The sequence below is a fragment of the Mesocricetus auratus genome, unplaced genomic scaffold (assembly GCF_017639785.1).
Source record: "Mesocricetus auratus isolate SY011 unplaced genomic scaffold, BCM_Maur_2.0 Super-Scaffold_100028, whole genome shotgun sequence".
Lineage (NCBI taxonomy): Eukaryota > Metazoa > Chordata > Mammalia > Rodentia > Cricetidae > Mesocricetus > Mesocricetus auratus.
This window is the reverse complement of record NW_024429209.1, coordinates 7,892,516-7,914,631: the sequence shown is the minus strand read 5'-3', so window position 1 is coordinate 7,914,631 and position 22,116 is coordinate 7,892,516. Positions and strand designations below refer to the sequence as shown.

The 22,116-nt window shown below is 44.5% G+C and overlaps 1 protein-coding gene across 14 annotated transcripts in view; it reads left to right on the top strand.

Annotated features, from left to right (window-relative positions):
• The window catches only part of Ptprt (protein tyrosine phosphatase receptor type T), a 1,105,935-nt gene that overhangs the window by 1,062,928 nt on the left and 20,891 nt on the right, over nt 1–22,116 (top strand). For 8 of the 14 annotated variants that reach the window (XM_040732970.1, XM_040732967.1, XM_040732966.1 and 5 more), the window contains 7 exons: nt 1,287–1,346; nt 2,018–2,134; nt 4,869–5,023; nt 8,286–8,421; nt 10,499–10,648; nt 12,413–12,586; nt 16,559–16,690. In XM_040732970.1, the coding sequence (XP_040588904.1) occupies nt 1,287–1,346; nt 2,018–2,134; nt 4,869–5,023; nt 8,286–8,421; nt 10,499–10,648; nt 12,413–12,586; nt 16,559–16,690 (924 nt within the window). The remainder of the gene's footprint in view (nt 1–1,286; nt 1,347–2,017; nt 2,135–4,868; nt 5,024–8,285; nt 8,422–10,498; nt 10,649–12,412; nt 12,587–16,558; nt 16,691–22,116) is intronic. The other 6 variants (XM_040732973.1, XM_040732972.1, XM_040732971.1 and 3 more) reach the window with 1 other exon arrangement.

Here is a 22,116-nt window from a genome sequence, read left to right as displayed (position 1 = left end):
CACTATTTCCAGCTTTGCTTTTGCCTCTTTGATTAGTTGTGGCCTGTGGATGGATGGGTGGGTTGCACCATTGAAAGGCTGAGGTACAAATATCTAAACTCAAAGGAGTTCCATACTGTATACAAACCATATGAGAGTGGACAAATGAACTTTTATAGATAATCAGGATAAATGGTGACCACAGAGGTGGAGAAGAAGAATATGCCATAGTGTATTGGAAGGGTGTAGACATCTCATTGCCTAATAGTGGGTCAGGATCAAGCGAGACTTTATCCTTGTGCATTCACCATTATCTGGTTCATTCCCCAGTTTTACAGATGAGGCATGGGTGCAAAAGGATGAACACCTGAATCAATTAGCTCCAACCTCATTTTTGACTCACATTATATTACTTGCAACCCCACTGTTCAGCTGCCTTCCCAGGGACTCAGACCCAGAATGCAACTCCAGTGGGTACCAAAAATGTTCAGGGTTTGAGAATTCCAACATGGCCCACACCACATCCCATAGTTTGAAACAAATTCTCCTCGTGATGGGGAGTGATAGGCTGTGAATTGAAATTGGGCTTACGTGGAAGAGCAGTTTCTTAATGGAACTCCTGCTAATGGCCAACTCACATACTACATTATATTTATCTCACAATAATCATACAAGACAGTGTTCCTGGTTATGATACAGACAGTCTGGGCTTGGTCCTTACTCCATCCCTTGTTAGCTGTTGACTTTGAACAGTTTTCTTGGCTTCTCCATGTTTCAATCCTCATCTGTAAAATGTGGGTGAGCATATCATCTAAGGTTATGGTATCACAAAATGAAAACAATACATATGAATAAGTCATAGAATGCTTAGTAGGCAGTGCTAGACTAGGTAAGTATCAGCTTTCCTTAGCTGTAGGAATCTAAGGCTTTCTAGAAGGTTCTTAGCTCTAAAGTTTTAGAGTCAAGCAATGGTCTCCAAACCCTGTTCACTCTCAGTGTTTCCCTTAGTGGGTTCCATGGGATGCTAGTCTGCAGGCTGACTAGTGAGCAGAGGGTTCCATGGTTGAATATGTTTGAGAAATGCTGTGTCCTCTGCCCCTGTTGGAGAGTCCTAAGACATTTAACAAAAATAGCACTTCTGAGGATCTAAGTCATGTTTTAGCAAAGCAGTTTGTTTAACTTGCTTGAAACAGCATTTCCCAAACTCATTTGACCACAAAACCTTTTTGTGTTTGTTTTGTTTCTTGTTTTTTGTTTTTGTTTTTATTTTTATTTTTGTTTTGTTTTGTTTACCTAACACCTATTAGCACCCAGCGGAACACACTGTGGGAAATGCCACGCTAGGCCGTGCGTCGTCCCCCGGAATGGTAATAACACTTTTGCTATTTTAAGGGGAAAAACATAATTTCTTTTGCTCTCTGTAGAACTTAGAGTCAACTGTGGGAACTACTTGCTGGTAGCATAGGTACCTACCGCTGGGGCAGAGAGAGAGCAGTGGCGCATCTTCCCATGAGCTCAGGACTGTCTGTCTCTTCCCCAACTAAGAGCCTTTCTCCTTCTAGTCCCCAGTGACCGCCTCTTTATAAGGACCCCTCTGCTTCTACCTCCTCGCTGGTCTACTCCTGAATTTCTCATCCTTGCTCAGATAACAAGGTTCAGCAGCCCTGTGCTGACACAGCAGAAAATGACCACATCACCATCTCCAGTACTATTATTCATCTGCTAAGTGGGGATGATATACTTTCCCAACTTACCTAGTTCTTTCTAATGCTTTAGGGTAGCAATGCACTGGAAAGTCACCAGAAGCTGTAAGAGAAGAGACTGCTATTATTTTTAATGGCCCCAGTGACTCTGGCAGTGGGTTAGGTCCTATACAATTTGCTGATCCCTGACCACTGAGCATCCCATGGGCAAATGTCTTCAAAGTCACCCTTGGGGTTATTTGGATGGGAAAAGCAAAGGAGTTGGCTTCTCATGCTTGGCACTCTGTTTATGCACTCTCCTCCCTCTCCTTTCCCTTTCTCTCACTTGGCCACAGGTAAAGTGTGTACGGTACTGGCCAGATGACACAGAGGTCTATGGAGATATTAAAGTCACCCTAATTGAAACAGAGCCTCTAGCAGAATATGTCATCCGCACCTTCACAGTCCAGAAGGTAAGTTTCCCTTTCTGTGAGAAGTCCCTCTTCCTAAGCCAGTTGGCCGTCTGTTTACCCAGACAGTGGAGACCAGGGGATTGATTTGTGCCTTCATACATGGCATGATAGACAGAACAGTATCACAATATACTTGACCATTACAGTGGATTAATTAGCTAGAGAGACAAACAGACCTCAAGAAAATGCAATAGACTAATTGTGATAAGAGCTATAAGGGACCGAAGGATGGAGAGAGAAACTACAGGGGCACCACTACATACCCCTAGAACTGAAGTAATTTGTAGAATGGAGAAATTTAGGGCTGAGAAGGCTCCAGTCAAGGAAAGGATAGGAGGAATAATATCCTTGACCAAGAATCAAAAACATAGTGTGGTAGGGTAAAAGACACCAACATTTCCAAGACTGGGAATCTAGTCTGAGTCCAATCTCAACCAGGAGGAATTTGGACCTCTATCAGTGTCTGAAAACATATGGGAACATAATAACTTGAGAGATAGTATTTTGTTACTGACATCTAGTGAGTGGGGGCCAATAATGCTTCTAAATTATCCACAACACACATGATAAAGAATTATCCAGACCAGCATGTCATATCTAGGACTGTCTATATTGAGAGGTGCTGGTTCATACATTTGTGCTCCTGCCGACTATGGACATAATACTGAGGCTAACCTCCAGGGTGAGTCAGCTTTAGAATGGACATTCAAGAAAAAGGACAGCTGGGAGGTACTGACAAGCAACACTGCACAGCCAAGGCCCAATAAAGAGAGCCTGAATGGGTACTAATCTTACCTAATAAGTCCCTAGTTAACATTAAGAGGGGTGGAATACCAATTCATCTCTCTAAGCCCAGACCCAAATAGGGAGGAACTGTAACCTGCTGAAGGACTAGGGTCTTTCCTTAGCTTTTTTTCTCTTTCCTTCTTCCTTTAAACAATAAGAAAGGGAGGCATTGCATATAGGGAACTTCACTTGTAAGACCTCACAAATCTCTAAGGATGAACACCACAGATTCTCCATGGCATATGGACAGGCAATCAGCAAACTCTGTCAACATCAGTTCCTGAACTGGAAACCCAGGAACAGCAAACAGAAATGTCCTATGCTCCTAGAGTAAGCACAGTTCCACCAGGAACAGCATAGCACAGGTGGGGAGGGTGCATGCCAGTGTTGGAGGCATTCTGCCTCTCCTTCCCCATCTCCGATTCAATCAGGTTTTGTCCTCTCCCTTCTAGACTTACTCTGCCTCTCATCTTGCTACATCTTAATTTGGAGTCTTGAAAGCAGAGCCCAAAGCAACAGGAATTTGAATGAACTGCATATGGAGAGGGAGCTTGCAGGAGGCTGGCGCAGGACCCTAGTAGTCACTGTGCTTCAGCCAGAATCCACAGAGTCCTGGGGCAGGAATTTCTCCACAGGTATAGGGCTTGCTTACTGAGTCCCTACAAGGGTACCAGTCATTCTGGCTTGCCAAGAACAGGCTGGGTTTACACTGGAGGTCCACATCCTACAAAAGCCCTCCATTCCTGGGAACAGTAGACTATTGATCAAGCCCGTTAATACCACAGTGCTTTTGTCAGGTGGAGAAGGCTAGCTATCCCCAGCCAACCCAGGTCCAGCTGAGGGCGGCTGACCTCTGAATAAGAGGAGCAAGAACTGTCCCCATATAAAACATGGGAGCTGAGGATGGTGCACCAGCCCAAGAATCAAGATTGGCTGGACATCAACACACACCCTCAACCTGTCCTCCACAGAGCGGCCACATAGCAGACTTGATATCATGGTGCCCTTGAGATAAGGTCAGGATTTGGCTGGGGTTCCAGGCCTCCAGGCTTCAGTGCCTGCTACCCACTCAGCCCCCATGCCACATCCAGCCCTGTGATTCTTCTATGCTGCCTTCTGTCCCCAAGATCTCATGCATGCTGCCCCTTTGTGTCCTCAGTGAAGCAGGAAAGTTCACACACACATCAGCTTCATAATGCTGAGGAGTGCAGGCAGTGGAGCCACATGGTCACTGTGCAAACCATCCCCCTTCTGTTTAATAGAAATGTTCAAACCTTGTTCAGCTTCACTTCCCTTTTCCAAAAGACAGTGATAGGAGGCCTGATCCATTAAATGAATAAATGCATAGGTGTGTTCAAAGGAGTGACTGGGACGTCACCAGTACTTAGTATAAATGCCAGCTTCTATTTTCTCTAATTTGTGTTCCCAGTCCTCAGTCAAGGCGGCCTCTTCTAAGAAACCTTCCCTGACTTCTCCCCTCCAATCATGTTAGATAGTTCCCTTGTACACTCTACTCAGTTTATCCACATAGGAGTCTTCCTCACTCAATGAGACCATGAGCTGTTCCAGTCACCCCTCATAGTGCCTAGCACATGACCAGGGAAAGGTGGCCCTTGGTGACTATTACTTAACTTGAGATGAACAATAAAGTAGATGCTGCTAGGGATTGGTCTGAATGTCTGCTAAAGACATGCAAGCAAAATACTCATTCACATGAAAATAAATATGTTAATTAATTTTAAGAGGTCCTACAAGAAATTACTGGTTTCACAATTTCCAAACTTAACTGGGCAGAGTTACTGTGAACTAACACCCACTAACCCAGTGAGGGTCTCATTTCCCCACACAGAAGAGACATGTTCCTCGGTGTCACAGCCCCTACTCCCCATGGAGCTGGAGGGTACATTAGGTCAGCAGGTGGGGGAACAAAGGCCCATTCTCTCCTCAGAAAGGCTACCACGAGATCCGAGAACTCCGTCTCTTCCACTTCACCAGCTGGCCTGACCATGGTGTTCCCTGCTATGCCACTGGCCTTTTGGGCTTCGTCCGCCAGGTCAAGTTCCTCAATCCCCCAGAAGCCGGGCCCATAGTGGTCCACTGCAGGTGAGTCAAACCTCCATGCCCATTCTGCAATCAACGGTACCTGTGTGGATTTGCTCTGTGGGTGAGAGTGATACCATCTTGTCCTGTGGCCTTGGTTTTTTTGCTTTATGACTCCTTCTCCTATGACCCAGAGCCCAGCTACCTCCTGAGCAGACCTGGATCCCAAGGTCTAACAACAATGGGGTAGTCATTATATTACAGTTATGACTGTTGCCCCAGAGACACAACTTAGTTCAGCAGCACCTGCTGTACCTGCCATGTATATCTGCCCAAAATTTTTCACTTCCCATCCAAACTTGAGAAATGGATTGTATCCTCTTATTATTCCCATTTTACAGATGAGGAGAATGAGGCATACAGATGGGAGAGAGAGGTGGGATAGTCGACATGTCCTCTGGAGTATCCTAGCAGTGACTCAATATAGGATACCTTGGTATAAGCATGCATCTGTTCACTCCTACTATTTTTAAAATCAATTGCTGGCCTGCAGGGTCCTTAATAGAGAGCAAGTGGTCAGCATCAGCTTCCCTTTATTACAGAGACGGGAAATTTTCAGCTTTGACCTAGAAAGTCACATTGAACATAAGTGGCATTGAATCCTCCTAAATGGAGATGAAGTATTGTGTCAAGGGCATTTAGAATTGGAGGAAGGTAGACGTCCAGACCTGAAGGCCACAGAGTCTGTATTCCCCTCCTTCCCAATGCCCCTCCATTTCAGTATGACCTTGGGCTCAGTATATCTTCTTATACCTTGTATGCTCAGGCCAGCTCATCCTTCCTGGCAATGTCTGTGTCAGTCCAGAAGCCAAAGAAGACTCGGCGAATGTCTCAGAGGCAGCCTCCTCCTTGTGTGAAAACTGCCCACACAGCATCCATTTACATTCTCCACAGTAGTAGATACACATCTCATTGGTAGAAACTGAGGGTTTAGCAGAAACCTCTGCACTGTCTGAGCATTCGAGGTGGATTTTCTGCTTTGCCTCTCATTGTAAACAGAGAGAGAAAGGAACATTAGTGTCTAAGCTCAACTTCCCCAACTGCAGCCAGAGGTCAGGAGGAAGAGAGGAAGGGAGATGACGGAAAATAGTCATCAGTCCCTCTGCCACATGCAGTACTGTGTGTGATGATCTGTGCCTGCGTCTCCATAGCAAGTCCCTCGAAAGTGTCTCAGCAGAGTGGTACCTACTCCTGGGGCTGCTAAGATTTGGTTAATGCATACTAAGTGCCTGAAAGAATTCCAAGTATAGTAAGCACTTAAATCAACCACTCTTCCTACCTCTTAACATTATCCAACACCCCAGATGGGGTTTAACAAATTCTTTGGGACAAGAATTGTATCTTACTCATCTTCCTAGCCCTACTCTTAATCTTGGCATTCAGGACATCATGGATGCTCAATAAATATTTGTGGATTATAAGTAGTCAGGCACAAAACTAAGCAATTTACATGCATTATGTTTCTAAAATGTAATTTGATGCAATTTACATATATTGTACTATTAATACTAAGAGGTATGGGGCCAGTTTTACTTTATGAATGAGAACAGTGAAACCCAGAGAGATGATGTCATTTGCCCAAGGTCACACAGCTAGTAAGTAACAGAGTCAAGATTTATCTCAGGGATCTCAAATATCATGTGTTTGGCTACTGTTTTATTCTAAGGAGGGGAGCACAGCTCAGACTTTTCAAAAACTCTTCTAGGAGGCATAAACTGAGGCTCGCAGATACCAGGCGCCTTATTCCCTGATACTGTAGCCTAGATTGAAAATTCGTGATGCTGGTTCATTCCTGTGTGATGTGTTGAGAATGAGGATTTGGGAAACAGATGAATGAGTGATTTTTTTATAGACCACTTCCCAGGCTTCAGAACCCATTATGTTGAGTTCCTTTCAAATGGGCCCGGAGTCCACTGGGGATGGGTATTTTGAGGCAAGAACAAGGCAGGCTCCATTCAGTTCAAACCATGGTGTTTTATCACCACTGAAGACTGCTTCCAAGGGGCTTGGTTTACAGATCACTACTGGAGGGATCTCCACTTCCCTATGCTTCTCGGACAGATCAGCCAGTGTTGCGTTTGCATCTCATCCCATCCATCCCCTTGCATTCCTTTGATTTCTGCATTGTTAGACAAAGACATTTGTTTCCACAGGGTGAGTAAAGTGTGAAACCACCGCCAACATGAGCTTCCTTGACAGTCTGCCCTGCTTTCCCTTCCAAAACCCTGAACAGCACAGACCAGTGTTCTATGATTCAGCCCTATTGTTTATAGCCCAGAGTTGACCTGGGGAGATCTGGCTGTGATCCAGGGGATCTTATGGAATCCTCTTGCCATTTTGTGTCTGGTTTGAGGTTGTCCTGTGAAAGCTTGTCACTAATCATAAACTGAATATGTGTCAAGGAACCTGGTGTCTGATGAGGGTCTCAAGGCTGTCAGCTACTCTAGTTTGATGATGTGACTTTCTCATGACCCTGAGGGATCCAGCACAAATGGGTCAACTGCAAATCCTTGGATAGAGGACACCAGATGGACTCTGTCTTTGACACAGCTCAGAGCTCTCTGGTCTCTGCTCTCACTCATGTCTTCTCTGTGACCTCTGTCCTCTTCTTGCTTCCATCCACCAACCCATTTGCTGAAATGAAAAAAAGAGAGGATAAAAGAAGGGGAGAGGTGGAGGAAAGACATGTTTACTAGGAGGGCTCCAATACACCAGGCACTGATAAGTGCTTACACTGTCTGCCCTGGACTATATCCATCAGATGAAGACCCTACAGGCAGGCACACCTACTATGAAATCTTGCATTACACATTATAAATCTTATTAAGAAGGGTAGTAGAAATTCTAGACTGCCTAGTGAAACTCTCTGCTCTCCCATTTGCCAGCTCTGTGACCTCAGACTAAAAGCTCTCTGTGCCTCAGCTTCTTACCTATGAAATGGGATAAGAGAAGTACCTATCCCCTCACAAGAAAGTCCATAAGCATATTTCTAAAGCACAATGTGTCACTTTGTAAGCACTGAATAAACATTTGACAAATAAGTACAATAAAATAATTCCCCCAAACAACCCTGATTGTAAGCATCACTCTCCCATTAAAGAAAATTTTAATCACTTGTTCAGCATAGCCCAGAAATTTGGGGGTTCCAACCATTCCCCCTGATTTCTGCAACACACTGCCTTTCCACAAGGCTTTTGAAACAGGCCTTGTCGCCATAATTCATCCCATCTTAAGATCCCTAACACACCCCAAACTTCTCTTCCAGTGCTGGAGCCGGGAGGACTGGCTGCTTCATTGCCATTGACACCATGCTCGACATGGCTGAGAATGAAGGGGTAGTGGACATCTTCAACTGCGTGCGTGAGCTGCGGGCACAAAGGGTCAACCTGGTGCAGACTGAGGTTAGTCCTGGGGCACTGAGTCGGCTAGTTTCCTGATACCCTGACCATGGAGAAGCATGGTAGGAGAGAGGCTCATTAGTGGAGAAGTCACATTGCAAGGACACATCTGCAAAAGTGTTAGTATAGAATGACTATGTAGCCTGCTCTGATGAGATGCCCCAGCCAATCCCGAGAGTCTGTGGTAAGGAACTTCTGGCAGCAATAACTGTTGAGTCCTCTATCTCTGCAGTCATTCAAGACTGAATGGCAGTTGTTAGAGATAGTATTCCAGCTTTGGATGAAGGGATAGAGAGGAAATATTTGCACTTATTACCATCACTGTGCCAAGAGCTCAGTCAGTCCTTGATGGAAATTACTTAACCAACAAAGTGCACTTACTTTAGGTTATTTCTTTTATTTTGTGTGTTTATTTTGCCTGAATGTATACAAATACACCACATGTGTATGTCCCTGGTGCTCACAGAGGTCCAAAACCCTGTTGGATCTCCTAGAGCTGGAGTGACAATAGTTGTGAGCCACCATGTAAGTGCTTGGAACCAAACCCTGGTCCTCTTTAAGAGCAGCAAGTCCTCTTAACTACTAAGTCATCTCTCCAGCTCAAAGTTCTTGAGAAATTTGACATGAGCTAAAGGCTGAGGATTCCTAGAGGGATATATACAACCCTTATCCTTAAGAAAAGGCAGATGCCTAGGTTCCTTTCTGTCTAGCTGGAGAGCCAGTGCCTGAGAATAATATAAGTAAAGGCTGTCTGAATTGTCACCTACAGTGAGCCAAGAAATGTACATTCTTTGTGTCTAGGATACTTTCCTTACTCTTCACAGCCCATGATATATCATCTCCTACTTACATCTCCATTCTATGAGTGGAGAGGACACTGAAAAATTATATGCGTAAGTCTTTATATGGATAAAGCCAAGTGGTTTGTCCTAAACTACTCTCGCTTGTTAATCAGGTTTTCAGTCTATCCCACTTCTGCATGCCTTGGGCTGATGTTCCTGCAATGATTTCACCTTTTGGTTCTAGAAAAGACTGTCGATGTCCTAGCAGATCTAGAACCCATGGGGACTGCACTCATATAAACCCTCCAAAGCGATATACCCATGGCTTTAGGAACATCAGTTCCTGCAGGTGCTCACTGAAAGCTTTATCACACTGGACAATAGGTCTACTGCAGGCTCTGAGTGATCCCACAAGCCAATTCCCAGGCCTCCAACACTAAAGCCAACATGACTGTGCTGTCTGTGCTTTAAGACCATGCCTGTAGACAGCAGTTGCAGTATGCATAGTCAGACACATGGCCCTCACTGTCAGGCATAGAGACATATTTAAGTGCAAATGCATCATGATTCATTCAAATAAAGCACTTTATTTAAAGAAGTCAAATTTTTGTTGAAAAAAATGTTACCCAATGAACACTTATAAAGTCCCAGAATAAACTTATGCTTAAAAGATTTTTAAAAATACTTTCTGGAAAGAACAAAACACAAAGATATAGGAAAGGAAAGGAGTTACATCCAAAGAGAATAGCAGGTATGCCGAAGAATCGGGATGAGAGAAGGCATGATACACTTGGGGAGAGGGCATAGCGCACTTGTTAGAGTCAGACCCTGAGACACAGCTTTCAGGGAAAGTTCCCTTTGGAGGCAAACCCAAAGCACTCTGGTTGTTGAGTGTAAAGTGGGATAAGAACAAAGGAAGAAAATACTAAATACACTCCAGGAAGTAGAAAGAAATCCCTCTGCAGAGAAGAGCAGGGTTTCTGTAGCAAGCAGTTTTTGGATGAAAGCTGGGAGCATCAGCAGAGCCTTGAGAGTACCTGCAATGACATATGCTTGAGTTTTCATTCTTATCAGTGGCTCTGCCGTTCCATCTTATACAAGGGCAAAATGCACCATAGCTCAATCACTGTGAAACACGATGACTTGGAACTTTGGGTTGTGGGATAAAATCCCAGGTTTCTGCAGAATAAATCATGTCCATTTTTCACTGCTACAAGATTCATTCGATGTGGACAAAATGCTCACAGACAGCTGTTCTTACCTGGAGCCCTCTCCCTCCCCTCCTCTTGACCTTGCAGGAGCAGTATGTGTTTGTGCACGATGCCATCCTGGAAGCATGCCTTTGCGGCAACACCGCCATCCCTGTGTGTGAGTTCCGCTCTCTCTACTACAACATCAGCAGGCTGGACCCCCAGACTAACTCCAGCCAGATCAAAGATGAATTTCAGGTATGGGCAAAGTCAAAGTTCAGGGACTTAGCTGCTTAGGATTGTCCTAACAAATTCCCATAGTCTGGATGACTTCTATGACAGGCATTTGCTTACCAAACTTCTGGAAGCAGTGGAGCCCAAAAGCCAACAGCAAGCAAATCTAGTATCTGGGGACAGCTCAGACATGAATGTAGCTTGTGAGAGACTGCTTCCTTATAGTGTCATATGGTGGAAAGCTGAGGAGGAAATGCCTGTGTATCTTTTCTTAGGGACACATATCCCATTCATGAGTCCTCCACCCTGGGTGATCCAATTACTTCCCACAGACCTCCTCCCATATGCCCCATTGGGAGCTGGGATAGTGACATATATATGGGGGGAGATATATACATTCAATCTATAGCAATGACCCAGGAAACTTAGTGCATATTGTGGACCTTTCTTGGTGAGATGGATATGTGTGTGCTTTCAGCCTACAGTGCCCGGCAGCTGTGGGAAGCTTTTCACACCATCAGATTGCACAGTCATTAGCAACTATTAACCAATCACTCAATGATGGCTGACAGTTGTTTTGCGCTGTGATTATGCTATTGAACTGGTTAATTCTTGTTGATGTTGTGGAATGGACAGAAGTTTATATGCTGATACGGGTGTGAATTTCATGCTTCCTTGACTCTGGAGGGACTGGAGCCCCAATGTTTTCTCCACAAATTCTTTAAACCCATCATCTGAACTTGGATGCTTGTTGGAAATGAGGACTCTTGGGCCCCACTCAAACCTACTGAATTAGAACATACAATTTAACAGAATCTATTTGCTTGTTAAGCTTTTAACATCTTAGAGCATGACTCAGACATGGCAGAGTCACATCTTGGAGTCAGGATAGTCAAAACTGTAACTTTGGCCTAAGAGGCCCAGATATAAATGACTAGGTAGAAAGCTAAAGACCTAGACGTGGATCACTGAGTAAAACGCCAGAGTTCAGACCTTCATCCGATGGACAAAGACTGGGATGAAGCAAATCCCAGGCTCACAGTGTTCCAATCAGGCTGATATTTTAGGACTCCTATAAACAAGTAATCTTTGTCATCTTAGAGACAGCATATCAAGTGACAGAGGGATGAAAGGCACAGAACCTTGGTCATTGCACACAGGACCTAGTCTATTAGCTGGAACAGCCCTGGTCCCTAACTGGGTGAGGACTTACTCTACCTACATATCAAAAGACTTGTAATTTTGTAGGCAGACTGTTTACCCCACAAGGTCTCTTATTCACCCCGAGGAGCACATCCTAGCATAATCTATCCTCCTACAACTGAGACACTTTTATCGCTGAGAAAAGAGCTGAAGAACTTTCCGTGATACTTCAAGTGGTGTTTAACATTCATTAGGAATTCTCTACCCCATTTCCTGCCATATGCCCTTCTGGCTGGCCCTCCCTTAATGCTATGCTAGCTCAGTTAAACAACAGTTCAAATAGTTGGCAGGTGTTGTCAGCCCATGTCTTAACCTGTGCATGGGCATGCTGCCCCTGCAACCTTGGCATCTTGAAGGTGTCACAAATCTCCAGGCAAGGTTTCTTAGCCTATAAGTTCTGTAGCTACATGCAGGATATAATAGAGTATCACTGTCACAAGAGAAACATGAATTTGGGGAAAGCAATGGCAGAGCCGAGCTTGGAAGGTAAAGACAGGTGAGTTAAGCTAAACTGGGATACCTTTCTCCTTTGCTTAGACAGGGCCTCCTGTTCATTACTCCTCTAGTCACCTTTGTGTCCCACAGACACTCAACATCGTGACACCTCGCGTGCGGCCTGAGGACTGCAGTATTGGACTCTTACCCCGGAACCATGATAAGAATCGGAGCATGGACGTCCTGCCTCTGGACCGCTGCCTGCCCTTCCTCATCTCAGTAGATGGAGAATCCAGCAATTATATCAACGCAGCACTGATGGATGTAAGCTGAACCCTAGAAGGAAGCCCCTGGCTGCCATTACAGAAAATGCTCAGTCCCAAGGAGGAGATGGATCCCAGAACCCTGACCCTACCGGCTACTGTGCTTCTAACTACTGGCTTTTGAGACCATTTCACCCCTGAAGCCTCATGTCTAAATCCAGATACATTGTGTGATTTTGGCTCTTCAGCTTAAAGAAGGTAGACAGGATAGATCAAGGGCTGAAAAAATTTCCATAAAAGCTCAAGTTGATAGTTCTATCCTGCATGTTTCTACCTTCCATAAAAGTGACTCTCACCCAGACGTTCAGTTCTGGCCACATTTCCCAGAGTTTGAGACATCAGGAGATAAGATGTAGTACATATTCTTGGGGTAACATCCCATTTAGTTCCTCAGATAACTCCTTTGTAGAGGCAAAAGGGAAAATAGCACACAGCAGATGTTCAGTAAATGGCTACTGGGCAGTGACTGGAAGCATTAAAAAGATCAAGAAGGAAAACAGGTCATGGCCCTTAAGGCATCCTCCTTGCTTCTTCAATAACATGTCCAAGAAGGAAACCATTCCCAGATCTGTTTTGAAGTTAGGGGAATGTCCTGCCCAGTATTCCCATGCCTCTACCTCACTTGCCTCACCCCTGGGCCTTTGGACATCTTAGAGTTATCATCATTGCACCTTCAAGATATGCAGATGCTTGCAGCAGTATGAACCACAGACATTCTAGTCTCAGACATGCTCTTTTCAGCAGGGGATACTAAGGTTGACTGAGGAAGACTTGCTCAGAGTATCCCAGAGAGCAAGAGTTAGAGCTCCTAGCTCCCACCCTAGAATTCATTTATTGTCCTTCCCTATTTGTTTGTTCCAGTTATATGTGGGCATCTTGACTCCTAAAGCTCAGGACCAACAACACCATTGCCTGATTGGGGATGACCAATTCCAGGTTTCTTTCCTCACTCTTCCCCACTCTGAGGTCATGTTCATCCAGCTGATGTGGTCCTGCTATCCCAGTTACAGGCAAAATAATAGAGTATTCTCTTCCTGGGTTAAGGCCATTAGTTCCATGACCTTTGATTATCCCAAGTGTTCTAGGTTTTGGAAACAAAGAGGGAATATAAGGTCAATACCCAGCTAAGTTCTCAAAAACCCTGCCCTGGCTTTGGCTCACAGATGTTTCCATTCTTCATAAAAGCCTAGCTGAGTGCAAAACCAGGGAGCTTTGTCTGGGTCCTGTTAAGTAATGGAATTGCTCAAGAAAAAGAAAGACTTCTGATGTTAGCTTAGGGTTGTCTTTTAAGACATCTCTCTTCCTCTCTCTAATTCATCGCCCCTTCATCTCCCTCTCTCTCTCCATCTCTTCTCTCCTCTCCCTTTTTCCATCCCCACCCCGTGTGTGTGAGACAGAGAGAGAGAAAGAGAGAGAGAGAGAGAGAGAGAGAGAAGACATGGTTCAGAGATATACCCATACTTCCAAGCTCCTCCAACCATTATCCTCCATTGCCCCAGCATCCTCTCTCACTGACTTCTTCATCCAAGCAAGGATCAAGGAAACTCCTGGCCTCTACTTCATAGGTTAGATGCTGCCTGGAGTCAAATGCCTTTTGCAAAGCTCTAGTTCTGATTGTACTCTCTTTGTCCACAGGGCATTTCACTTGTGAGCCATCACTGAGGCCTTTGCCTTTCTTATATTAAAAAAAATTCCTTATCTGTATTCCAGCCCTGTCTGTGCATTATCTGGTAACCATAGCAGCTTTGCCTCTAGCAGAAAAATATGAAGTCCTCTGGGTTAATTTTTAATGTTTCCCCTGGGAAAGGATGATGTTATCCATGAAATGGATTGCTGGCTGATCCCTGAAACCCGGCAGGAGCACAGATCTCGAACATATTTTCAGATAAGACTTTGTCAGGCGTGCTAGCCTAATAGAGCATTTATCACAGAGACAGGAAAAGCAAAGAAAACTAACATTCAATGCATGCCGGCACCATGTCGGCCTCTGGTTTTGCATTGTCTTGTTCTGCCCTGAAGTATTACTCTCCCCATTTTTTGGAGATCTACCAGGGGTCAAAGTAGTTCTATTACTTGCTCAAAGTCAACTAGCTTTGAAATGGTGGCAATAAGGACCAGAGCCATGTGTCTACACTGTCTTGAAAGCCTGAGTTTCTGTTTTTCTTTTTCTTTTATGTGTATGGATGTTTTTCCTGACTATATATCTGTGCACCATGAGTGTGCCTGAACTGGTACCTACAGAGACCAGAAAGATGTTGTGTGTGCCTGGTGTCTGCAACTTCCTGAAGTTGGAATTATAGACAAATGTGAGCCTCCATTGGGTGCTGGGAATTGAACTGGGCTACTCTGGGAGGGCAATGAGGGCTATTAACTGCTGAGCCATCTCACAAGCCTTAGCCTGGATTTAGTTTATAAAGTTTGGAAATGGCTATAAGTTCAGCTTTGGGAGATTCAAAGGATCTGTCTCCAGGTACACTGTGTTAGATCATCTACTAGCTAAGAAAAGGTCCCGGGAAACAAGAATCCTCAGTGCAGACATGTCTTGCTGTGCTATTTCTGAGGTCTCTGATCCTCTTTTCTCCCCATTTCCTTGTGATTTGTGACACTAGTACAACAACTCTGATTCCCACATGGACGTGCTACCCAGGAAATGTCTTGAAACACTGACTGGTTCTCAGGTTTCACAAGCTATTGATGAAGTAGAAACAACCCCACAATCTTGCCGAACACTTTCTCCTGAGGAAGTCTTGCACATGGGGCCCAAATGAAGTTTTCAGACTTACACAGGGCATCTCCCCCCTCAAACCTCAGTGTCTCTATCTGTAACACAGGGGGAAATTAACGTATTAACAGGTGCTGTGTTGTGATTGTGTATACTGTGCTCCAACTATAATGCTGGTACTGAGGAAGATAACCTAAACTAAGAGTATTTCTTCCCTGCAGTGAACTTGCTTACTTTTTTAAGGGTTATTTTTATTTCTTTTATTATGTATGGGTGTGTGTATCTGCAAGTAGGTAGGAGCATGATGGTTGTAAAGCTCAGAGGCAATAGATACCCTGGAATTGAAGACACAAAAACGTTCTGAGCTGCATGATGTGTCTTCTGGGAGCCAAACTCAGGTCCTCTGGAAGAGCAGCAAGTGCTCCTAACCATTGAACCCTCTCTCCAGCCCAGTTTATTTTATTTGTTTGTTTTTAATTTGCAAGTCTCACTCATTGTATGAAAACCGTCTCTTTAGATCTCAGTTGCATTTTCCAGGAAAAGAGTCTGAGCTTTGAAACCATCTGCTGATTCACCAGTGTTTAGTACCTGACTGACTCCCCACAATGATATTTAAAAACATGAGTGGATGACAGATGGGTGGATTGTGCTGGATGAATAAACAGATGGGTGAGTCATAATTTTCAAGGGGCAAAACTGGGTTTGGACCTCAGGTCCACATGACTCTAATACCCAGTTGCCTTCCACCATCTTGTTGGCTAAATGGTACAATGTCACCTCTGGCCAGGCTAGCTCAGCCCTTGATCTAGGTCAGAGACAGAAGTGATCCCTGTCATCTGAGCCCCCTCTGAGGTCATTGATCCTCTCTTCAGCACCATAAGCACAGGAAGTCATGGGATCCCTGATATCCCAAGAGGTATCTTGGCCAGCAGCACAGCAAACCTGCATCCAGGATTTTTCATTTCATATTGTAATGATGATTTGCTGAGCTCCAAGACATAAATAATTTATTTGGATAATCCCCATCCAAGTGACACTTTCCTAATGAAATGTCTTAGTTTAGAGGAGAATGTGTTCATTATGAGAAGGTCTCCTTTGCTGCTGGGGCACTGAGAGATAACAGAGCAGGCAGGTGCTGTGTGAAATCTATTTGGCAGGCTCGGGGCCTCTGGCAGCCATCCCGGCCTCATCATGATCCGAATATCACTGATGGGTATGTATTTGACTAAACCTGTGTCATTCCTTTGTCAGAGCCACAAGCAGCCTGCAGCCTTTGTGGTCACCCAGCACCCTCTCCCCAACACTGTGGCAGACTTCTGGAGGCTGGTGTTCGATTACAATTGTTCCTCTGTGGTGATGCTGAATGAAATGGATACTGCTCAGGTAGGAGGGGGCCATGGGACTACTACGGGTGGGTACCATACCAGTGGGCCATGATTGATATGCTGCTGCCCCCCTTGTAGGCAATGTCAGACTATGAATGCCAGGCACACCCATCCTGCTGTCTCCCAGGGTCAAGGAGTCTCCCACTGAATCCTTCACCAAAGACCCCCATAAATTAGTTCACTTGTCTATGGGCTTTTTCTAACTACACCAAGGACAAGACCCTATTGTCCCTGCCTCAGACATTAGTTATAACCTTACTCAAAATCATAAAAGGTTCAAAAAACCAAGACCCCACACAACACTGAGCACCAACCCCAAAGACTCTTCGTCATATGGCCTCTGGTGGCAGAATCTTGAGGCTGGACATAGAATCTTTGCTAAGCCTTGACTTCATACCTTAGCCTCTCTGGGTCTTCCAACTTCACCAATCATGTGTCTATACTTCCCCACATTTAAGACATAGGACACTATCTTGGGCAGCCTCTGGAGACTACCATTATATGGCAAGAAATATATTCTGGGGTAGATGAGATGAAGGTGGCCTTTCAGAGTTTTGCAATGTGATTTTTTAGAACCTTGAAGGATACCCAAAGTCATTCAGTGCACTCTTGTGAGAGTGCTGGCCTTGCACAGGCTTTAGAGAAATAATTTTTTCCAAATGGGGCTGAGCTATAGTCCCAGCCTTCCAGGAACTGCCAGTCTTGCTACAGAGATAGATGGGTGAGTTATCCCAGGCTCATGTGGCTGTTCTATAATCGAGGTCAGCAATGAAGTGCCATGTTGACCTAGAGCAGGGAGCAATTAATTCTATCCAGAGGGTGGGGGAAGACTTCAAAAGAAAGGTGACTTGGACCTTGAAGGGGGCAGGGAAGATGTGGTCAAATGAGGGATGAATTGCTGGGAAAAGGCATTCTACATAGAGAGAACAATAGCGGCAAAGACAGATGGACATAGAGAGCTTGTTTGTAATCAGCTTTGGTTCCAGTGCACTGGGGCTATATCTGGAGGGAAAGAGTGAGGTAAGACTGGAAAAGACAGCAGGACTCAGTCAGCAGAGAGGCTCCTTATGCCAGGCTTAGGAGCATTAGTCAGCAATGACAGAATGGGACTGTTGTTTATAAGTGACAGGATCCTTTCTACCAATAAAATTTTGTACAAACCCAATGAATGAAGGAAGAGTATCAGGATCTGGGCATATTAATGCAGGAGGTGGAGGCCCAGAGCACCACCCACACTGGTCTTATATCTGGTATTGATAGCCCTTAGCTAGTCCATCATCTGGATCCCTTTGCAGTATCCAGGAGTTCCAAAATAATTAGAAAAATTTTGCTATACGTTGCAGGTAGTCCTAAGTTTTCCAACTTGTGTTAGAAAATGGAGTCTAGAACCAGAGAACACAGACATGAATCAGAGCCGGGAGATAAAGTGTGGGTTGTATGAAGAAATTGAAGAGGGTATCTGAGTGGAGTAGTCAGGTCAAAGGATAACTTGGGATAGATGTGAGATCATTTCCACTGTGAAGCCCACACACTACAGGGAGCAGCTGCATGCGGATGTGGATGAGAAAATGTCACAGATGGTTGCATGTAGCTTGTTTAGGTGATCATATATCCAGGAAGCACCTGGCCAAAATGGAAAGGTAGGAAGATAGGAGGTGGGCAGGAGAGTAAGGACAAGAGCAGAGTAGAAGGGGAGTAAAATTAGTGTATGTTGGAATGTGTCCATAAGAGAGATCCATAAGAGGTTTCCCTCATTCACATAATCCATATTCGTTGAGCATCTGCTACTGGCATTTCCTGGAAGCTATTCTAGGTTCTTGGAATGTATCAGTGAAAAACACAGATGAGGTGAAGCAAGAATATTCCTGTGTCCCGTGCACTTCCTATTCTAAAGGGGAGAGACCAACCATAAACAACAAATGCTCTATAATGAACTTGATAATATACTGAGACATGATGAGAAGGAAGCATAATGAGTATTTTAAAACTGGATTGGGGCACAAGACACAGATGTACTAGAGTAGTCAAGGAAGGACTTGAAGATATGCAAACAGAGAGTTGAAGGAGGCTAGAGAGCAAGCCACATGCTCCTCCCAGGGAACAGTGTCTCAGGCAAAGGGAACATGTATCCAGACAGTGTGGTAGGAAAACACCTGGTGCTCTGAGGCCAGTAAGACAGATAGAGCTGCAGGCAATGACATCAGAAGAGTAACAGGTTACATACCATGGGTGACCTTAGTCATCATGGGGAGAACTTGGAGCTTCACTCTGTAAAGGATAGGGAGACCTAGACAGACTTGGCAGGAGAGTGACACCACTTGACTTTTAAAAGTACAGGGAGAGACAACAAGAATGGTCAGGTTCAGGGGATGGTGGCTTGAACAGAATGGTAGCATGATATAGATTCTACATATATACCAGAGGTAAGAAGACAAAATATGCTGCCTGGTGGGAGATGGGCAGTAAGGGAGGGCCTGAAGAATGGAGGGTTGGTTGGGAACAGAGATAACAACAGAAAAAATAAATTCCCCTAAAAGAAAATTCTAGAAATTTCTTTATGGAGTTCCAGAATTATAAATTATTACCACTCTTCTGCTTGGGCAAGTAAGGTAACTCAGCTTTATGAGGTACAAGTGAAGTGTGACTTACAAAAGTCAATGGGCACTCATTAAATTTGTGGCTCAATGACCAAGCACTTAACCACCACCCATGAAGCTCTAAGTTCAGTCCCCAGGTGAAGGATGAAAGTCTGTTTACTCTTCTTCTTATCCAATACCCCATTTGGCAAAATTGGAGCTTGGAAACAGAATAGTAATTGTGGAGAACCTTACTTTGGGATATATAATGTCCAGGTTGTTGACTATGGCTCCCCCTTTTAAAGAATAGATCCTTGGTGAATGAAAGATCTCTCAGCCCAGATGTTGGGGCAGCCCTTGAGAACCAAGTCTCTGAATATAACAACACCAGTCTCAGAAGTACCCCAAGGTTGGCTGCCATACACAGCTGGCAAACATCCTCTGAAATCGGCAGATGAATAGAGCACTTACTCATTTAAATATCATCACCACAGCAGCTGGGAGCCTTGCAAAAATAAACAGAGATATAGCATGAGCATCAGAAAAGCCGTCTTCAGCACCTGGAGGGTGGTTCTTTGAAGTAGTATGAACATTTGCCTGTTAACAATCTCCTGCCAAGACAGCCCAGCATGTGGGCCAGGCCAGCAAGGTGGACAGGACTGAGTAGGTCCTAAGTATCTCTCAGTTCCTCCTAAGAAAACTAACAGCATATCCTGTGGTTTGACTGAGCACTCCTGTTTCAGGGTGGTCAAGCTACAGTCAGGAATAAAGGACAAGGAGAAGACGTGAGCTCTCTGGAGCCTTTATTTCCTTGTGCTGCTGTGGAAATTGGTCCATCTTTGCTCCAAATCCTATGCTTCTTTGAATTGGCCATCTGCAGCCATGGTATTGTTTTCCAAGTAGATACTGATCAGAAAACTGTGATCCATGAGAGCTGTTGATAAAGATTCTCAAGCCTCTGCCTTCAGCCCTAGAGCTTTTACTAACTCTTTAAGACTCTGGGGCTGGGAAGTAACTTGCTGATTGAAGTTCTTGCTTTGCAAGCATGAAGACCAGCGTTCAGATCTCCAAGTCTATGTAACACCAGGTGCAGTAATACAATCCCAACATTCCTACCCTAAGATAGGAAGCAGAGACAGAAGAATTCCCAGAAGCTTGTGGGCCAGTTAGTCTGGCATACATGGTGAAGAACAACAAAAGACCCTTTCCCAGACAAAGTGGAAGGTGGGGACCAACACCAGAGCTTGTCCTCTGACTTCTACACATGCACTGTTATATGGACATTTATACTGCCACTAAAATACACCCACACATCAGTGCGTACAATATACTAGATACACATATTTTAAGAGTTTTACTATGGGTATAACAAGAGTTTCTTGTGGGTATGTGTCAATCTTTCTGTCTCTCCATCTGTGTCGGAACACAAGTGTTATGGCTCACATGTGAAAATCAGAGTACAACTTGTGGAAGTTAACTCACCTTCCACCCCAGGACAAACTCAAATCATCAGGCTTGTTGGAAAGTACCTTTATCTGTTGAGCCAACTCACCAGCCTACATAAAAAAAAGACTCCAAAGACCTATGGTCAACTAAGCAAGGCAAGTCCTATACACAACATTCACCATGAAATCCACTGTGGTTCTCCAGGGACCCCTAAGTAATAGACTTTGCAAGAAAAGCCTTTTATCATTTTTATAAGCTCTTATGCCAGACCAGAGTGCACAGGGAAAATGTGTCAGAAAGGAACCTGTAGTTACTTAGGTGTGAAATGTCCCCTTTAGGTTCATGTGTTTGAACACTGGTCTCTATCTGGTGGTGGGAAAGTTGTGGAACCTTAAGTGGGTGGCACCTTGTTGAGGAAAAGAACAGTTTTGATCCACTTCCTGTTCATTCTCTACTTCCTGACGACCCTCTGCATGTGACCAGCTGCCTCCTATTTTTACTATGATGAATTTTGTCCCTGGAACTGTAAGTCAAAGTATACCCTTAAGTTGATTCTTGTTTGGGTGTTTTGTAGCTGCATTGGGAAAAGAAACTAATAGGGAGTCCTCCTGTTTGGTCATGACACACCACACTAAAAGAATAGATTCCCTCTCAACCTCCAAAAGTCAGCCTGGGGCATCAGAAAGGAAAGTGGTTTGAGTTGGACAAATGCTGCCTCAAACAGAGCCAAAAAGAGCCTGAAGGAAGCAGGATGTGTGGGTGGGCCAAGAAGAAAAGGTTTCACTTCACCAGCTTGAGTGGCTTCCAACCCAGAGGGAGACTTTCAAAGGCCTCATTAGTCAGTCACTCATTCATCACCACACACTGATTGGAATCTTATGATGGGCTAGGCACAGACCTAGACACAACAGACCAAAGAGACACCCGATCCTGCTCATCCCCATGACGCACATGTTGTGGCAGGAGATGTGCTTTCAGGCAGTCTGTGACCAAAGGTAAAACTCCTCTCAGGTGAAATCAGCAAGAAGCTTAAGTGGCAAAAGGATAAGGAACAGAACAGTGGTGGAGACAGTGGTGGAGAGGGTATCTGGGGAACGGGGAAGGGGTGGCATAACACATTGCCCTCAAAATCTGTGACAGTATGAAGAATTACAGTAAAAAATAACTACTTCCTCAGCCCAGGATCAGATTTTGGGATCAGTGAGCCCCAACCTCAGCTTGGCTATCCCCATATTAATAAATACTAGCAATTGCAGTTTTCTTAAATATTAGGTTGCTTCAGAATATTGGCAATTTCTCCTTATTTTGCTTATTGCTAATACTAGGGAATATCTTTTATCTTTTTCAAACTTGAGAGAATTGTGTATTCCAAGTTGCCCTTTAGCATTTCCCATGGCTTCCC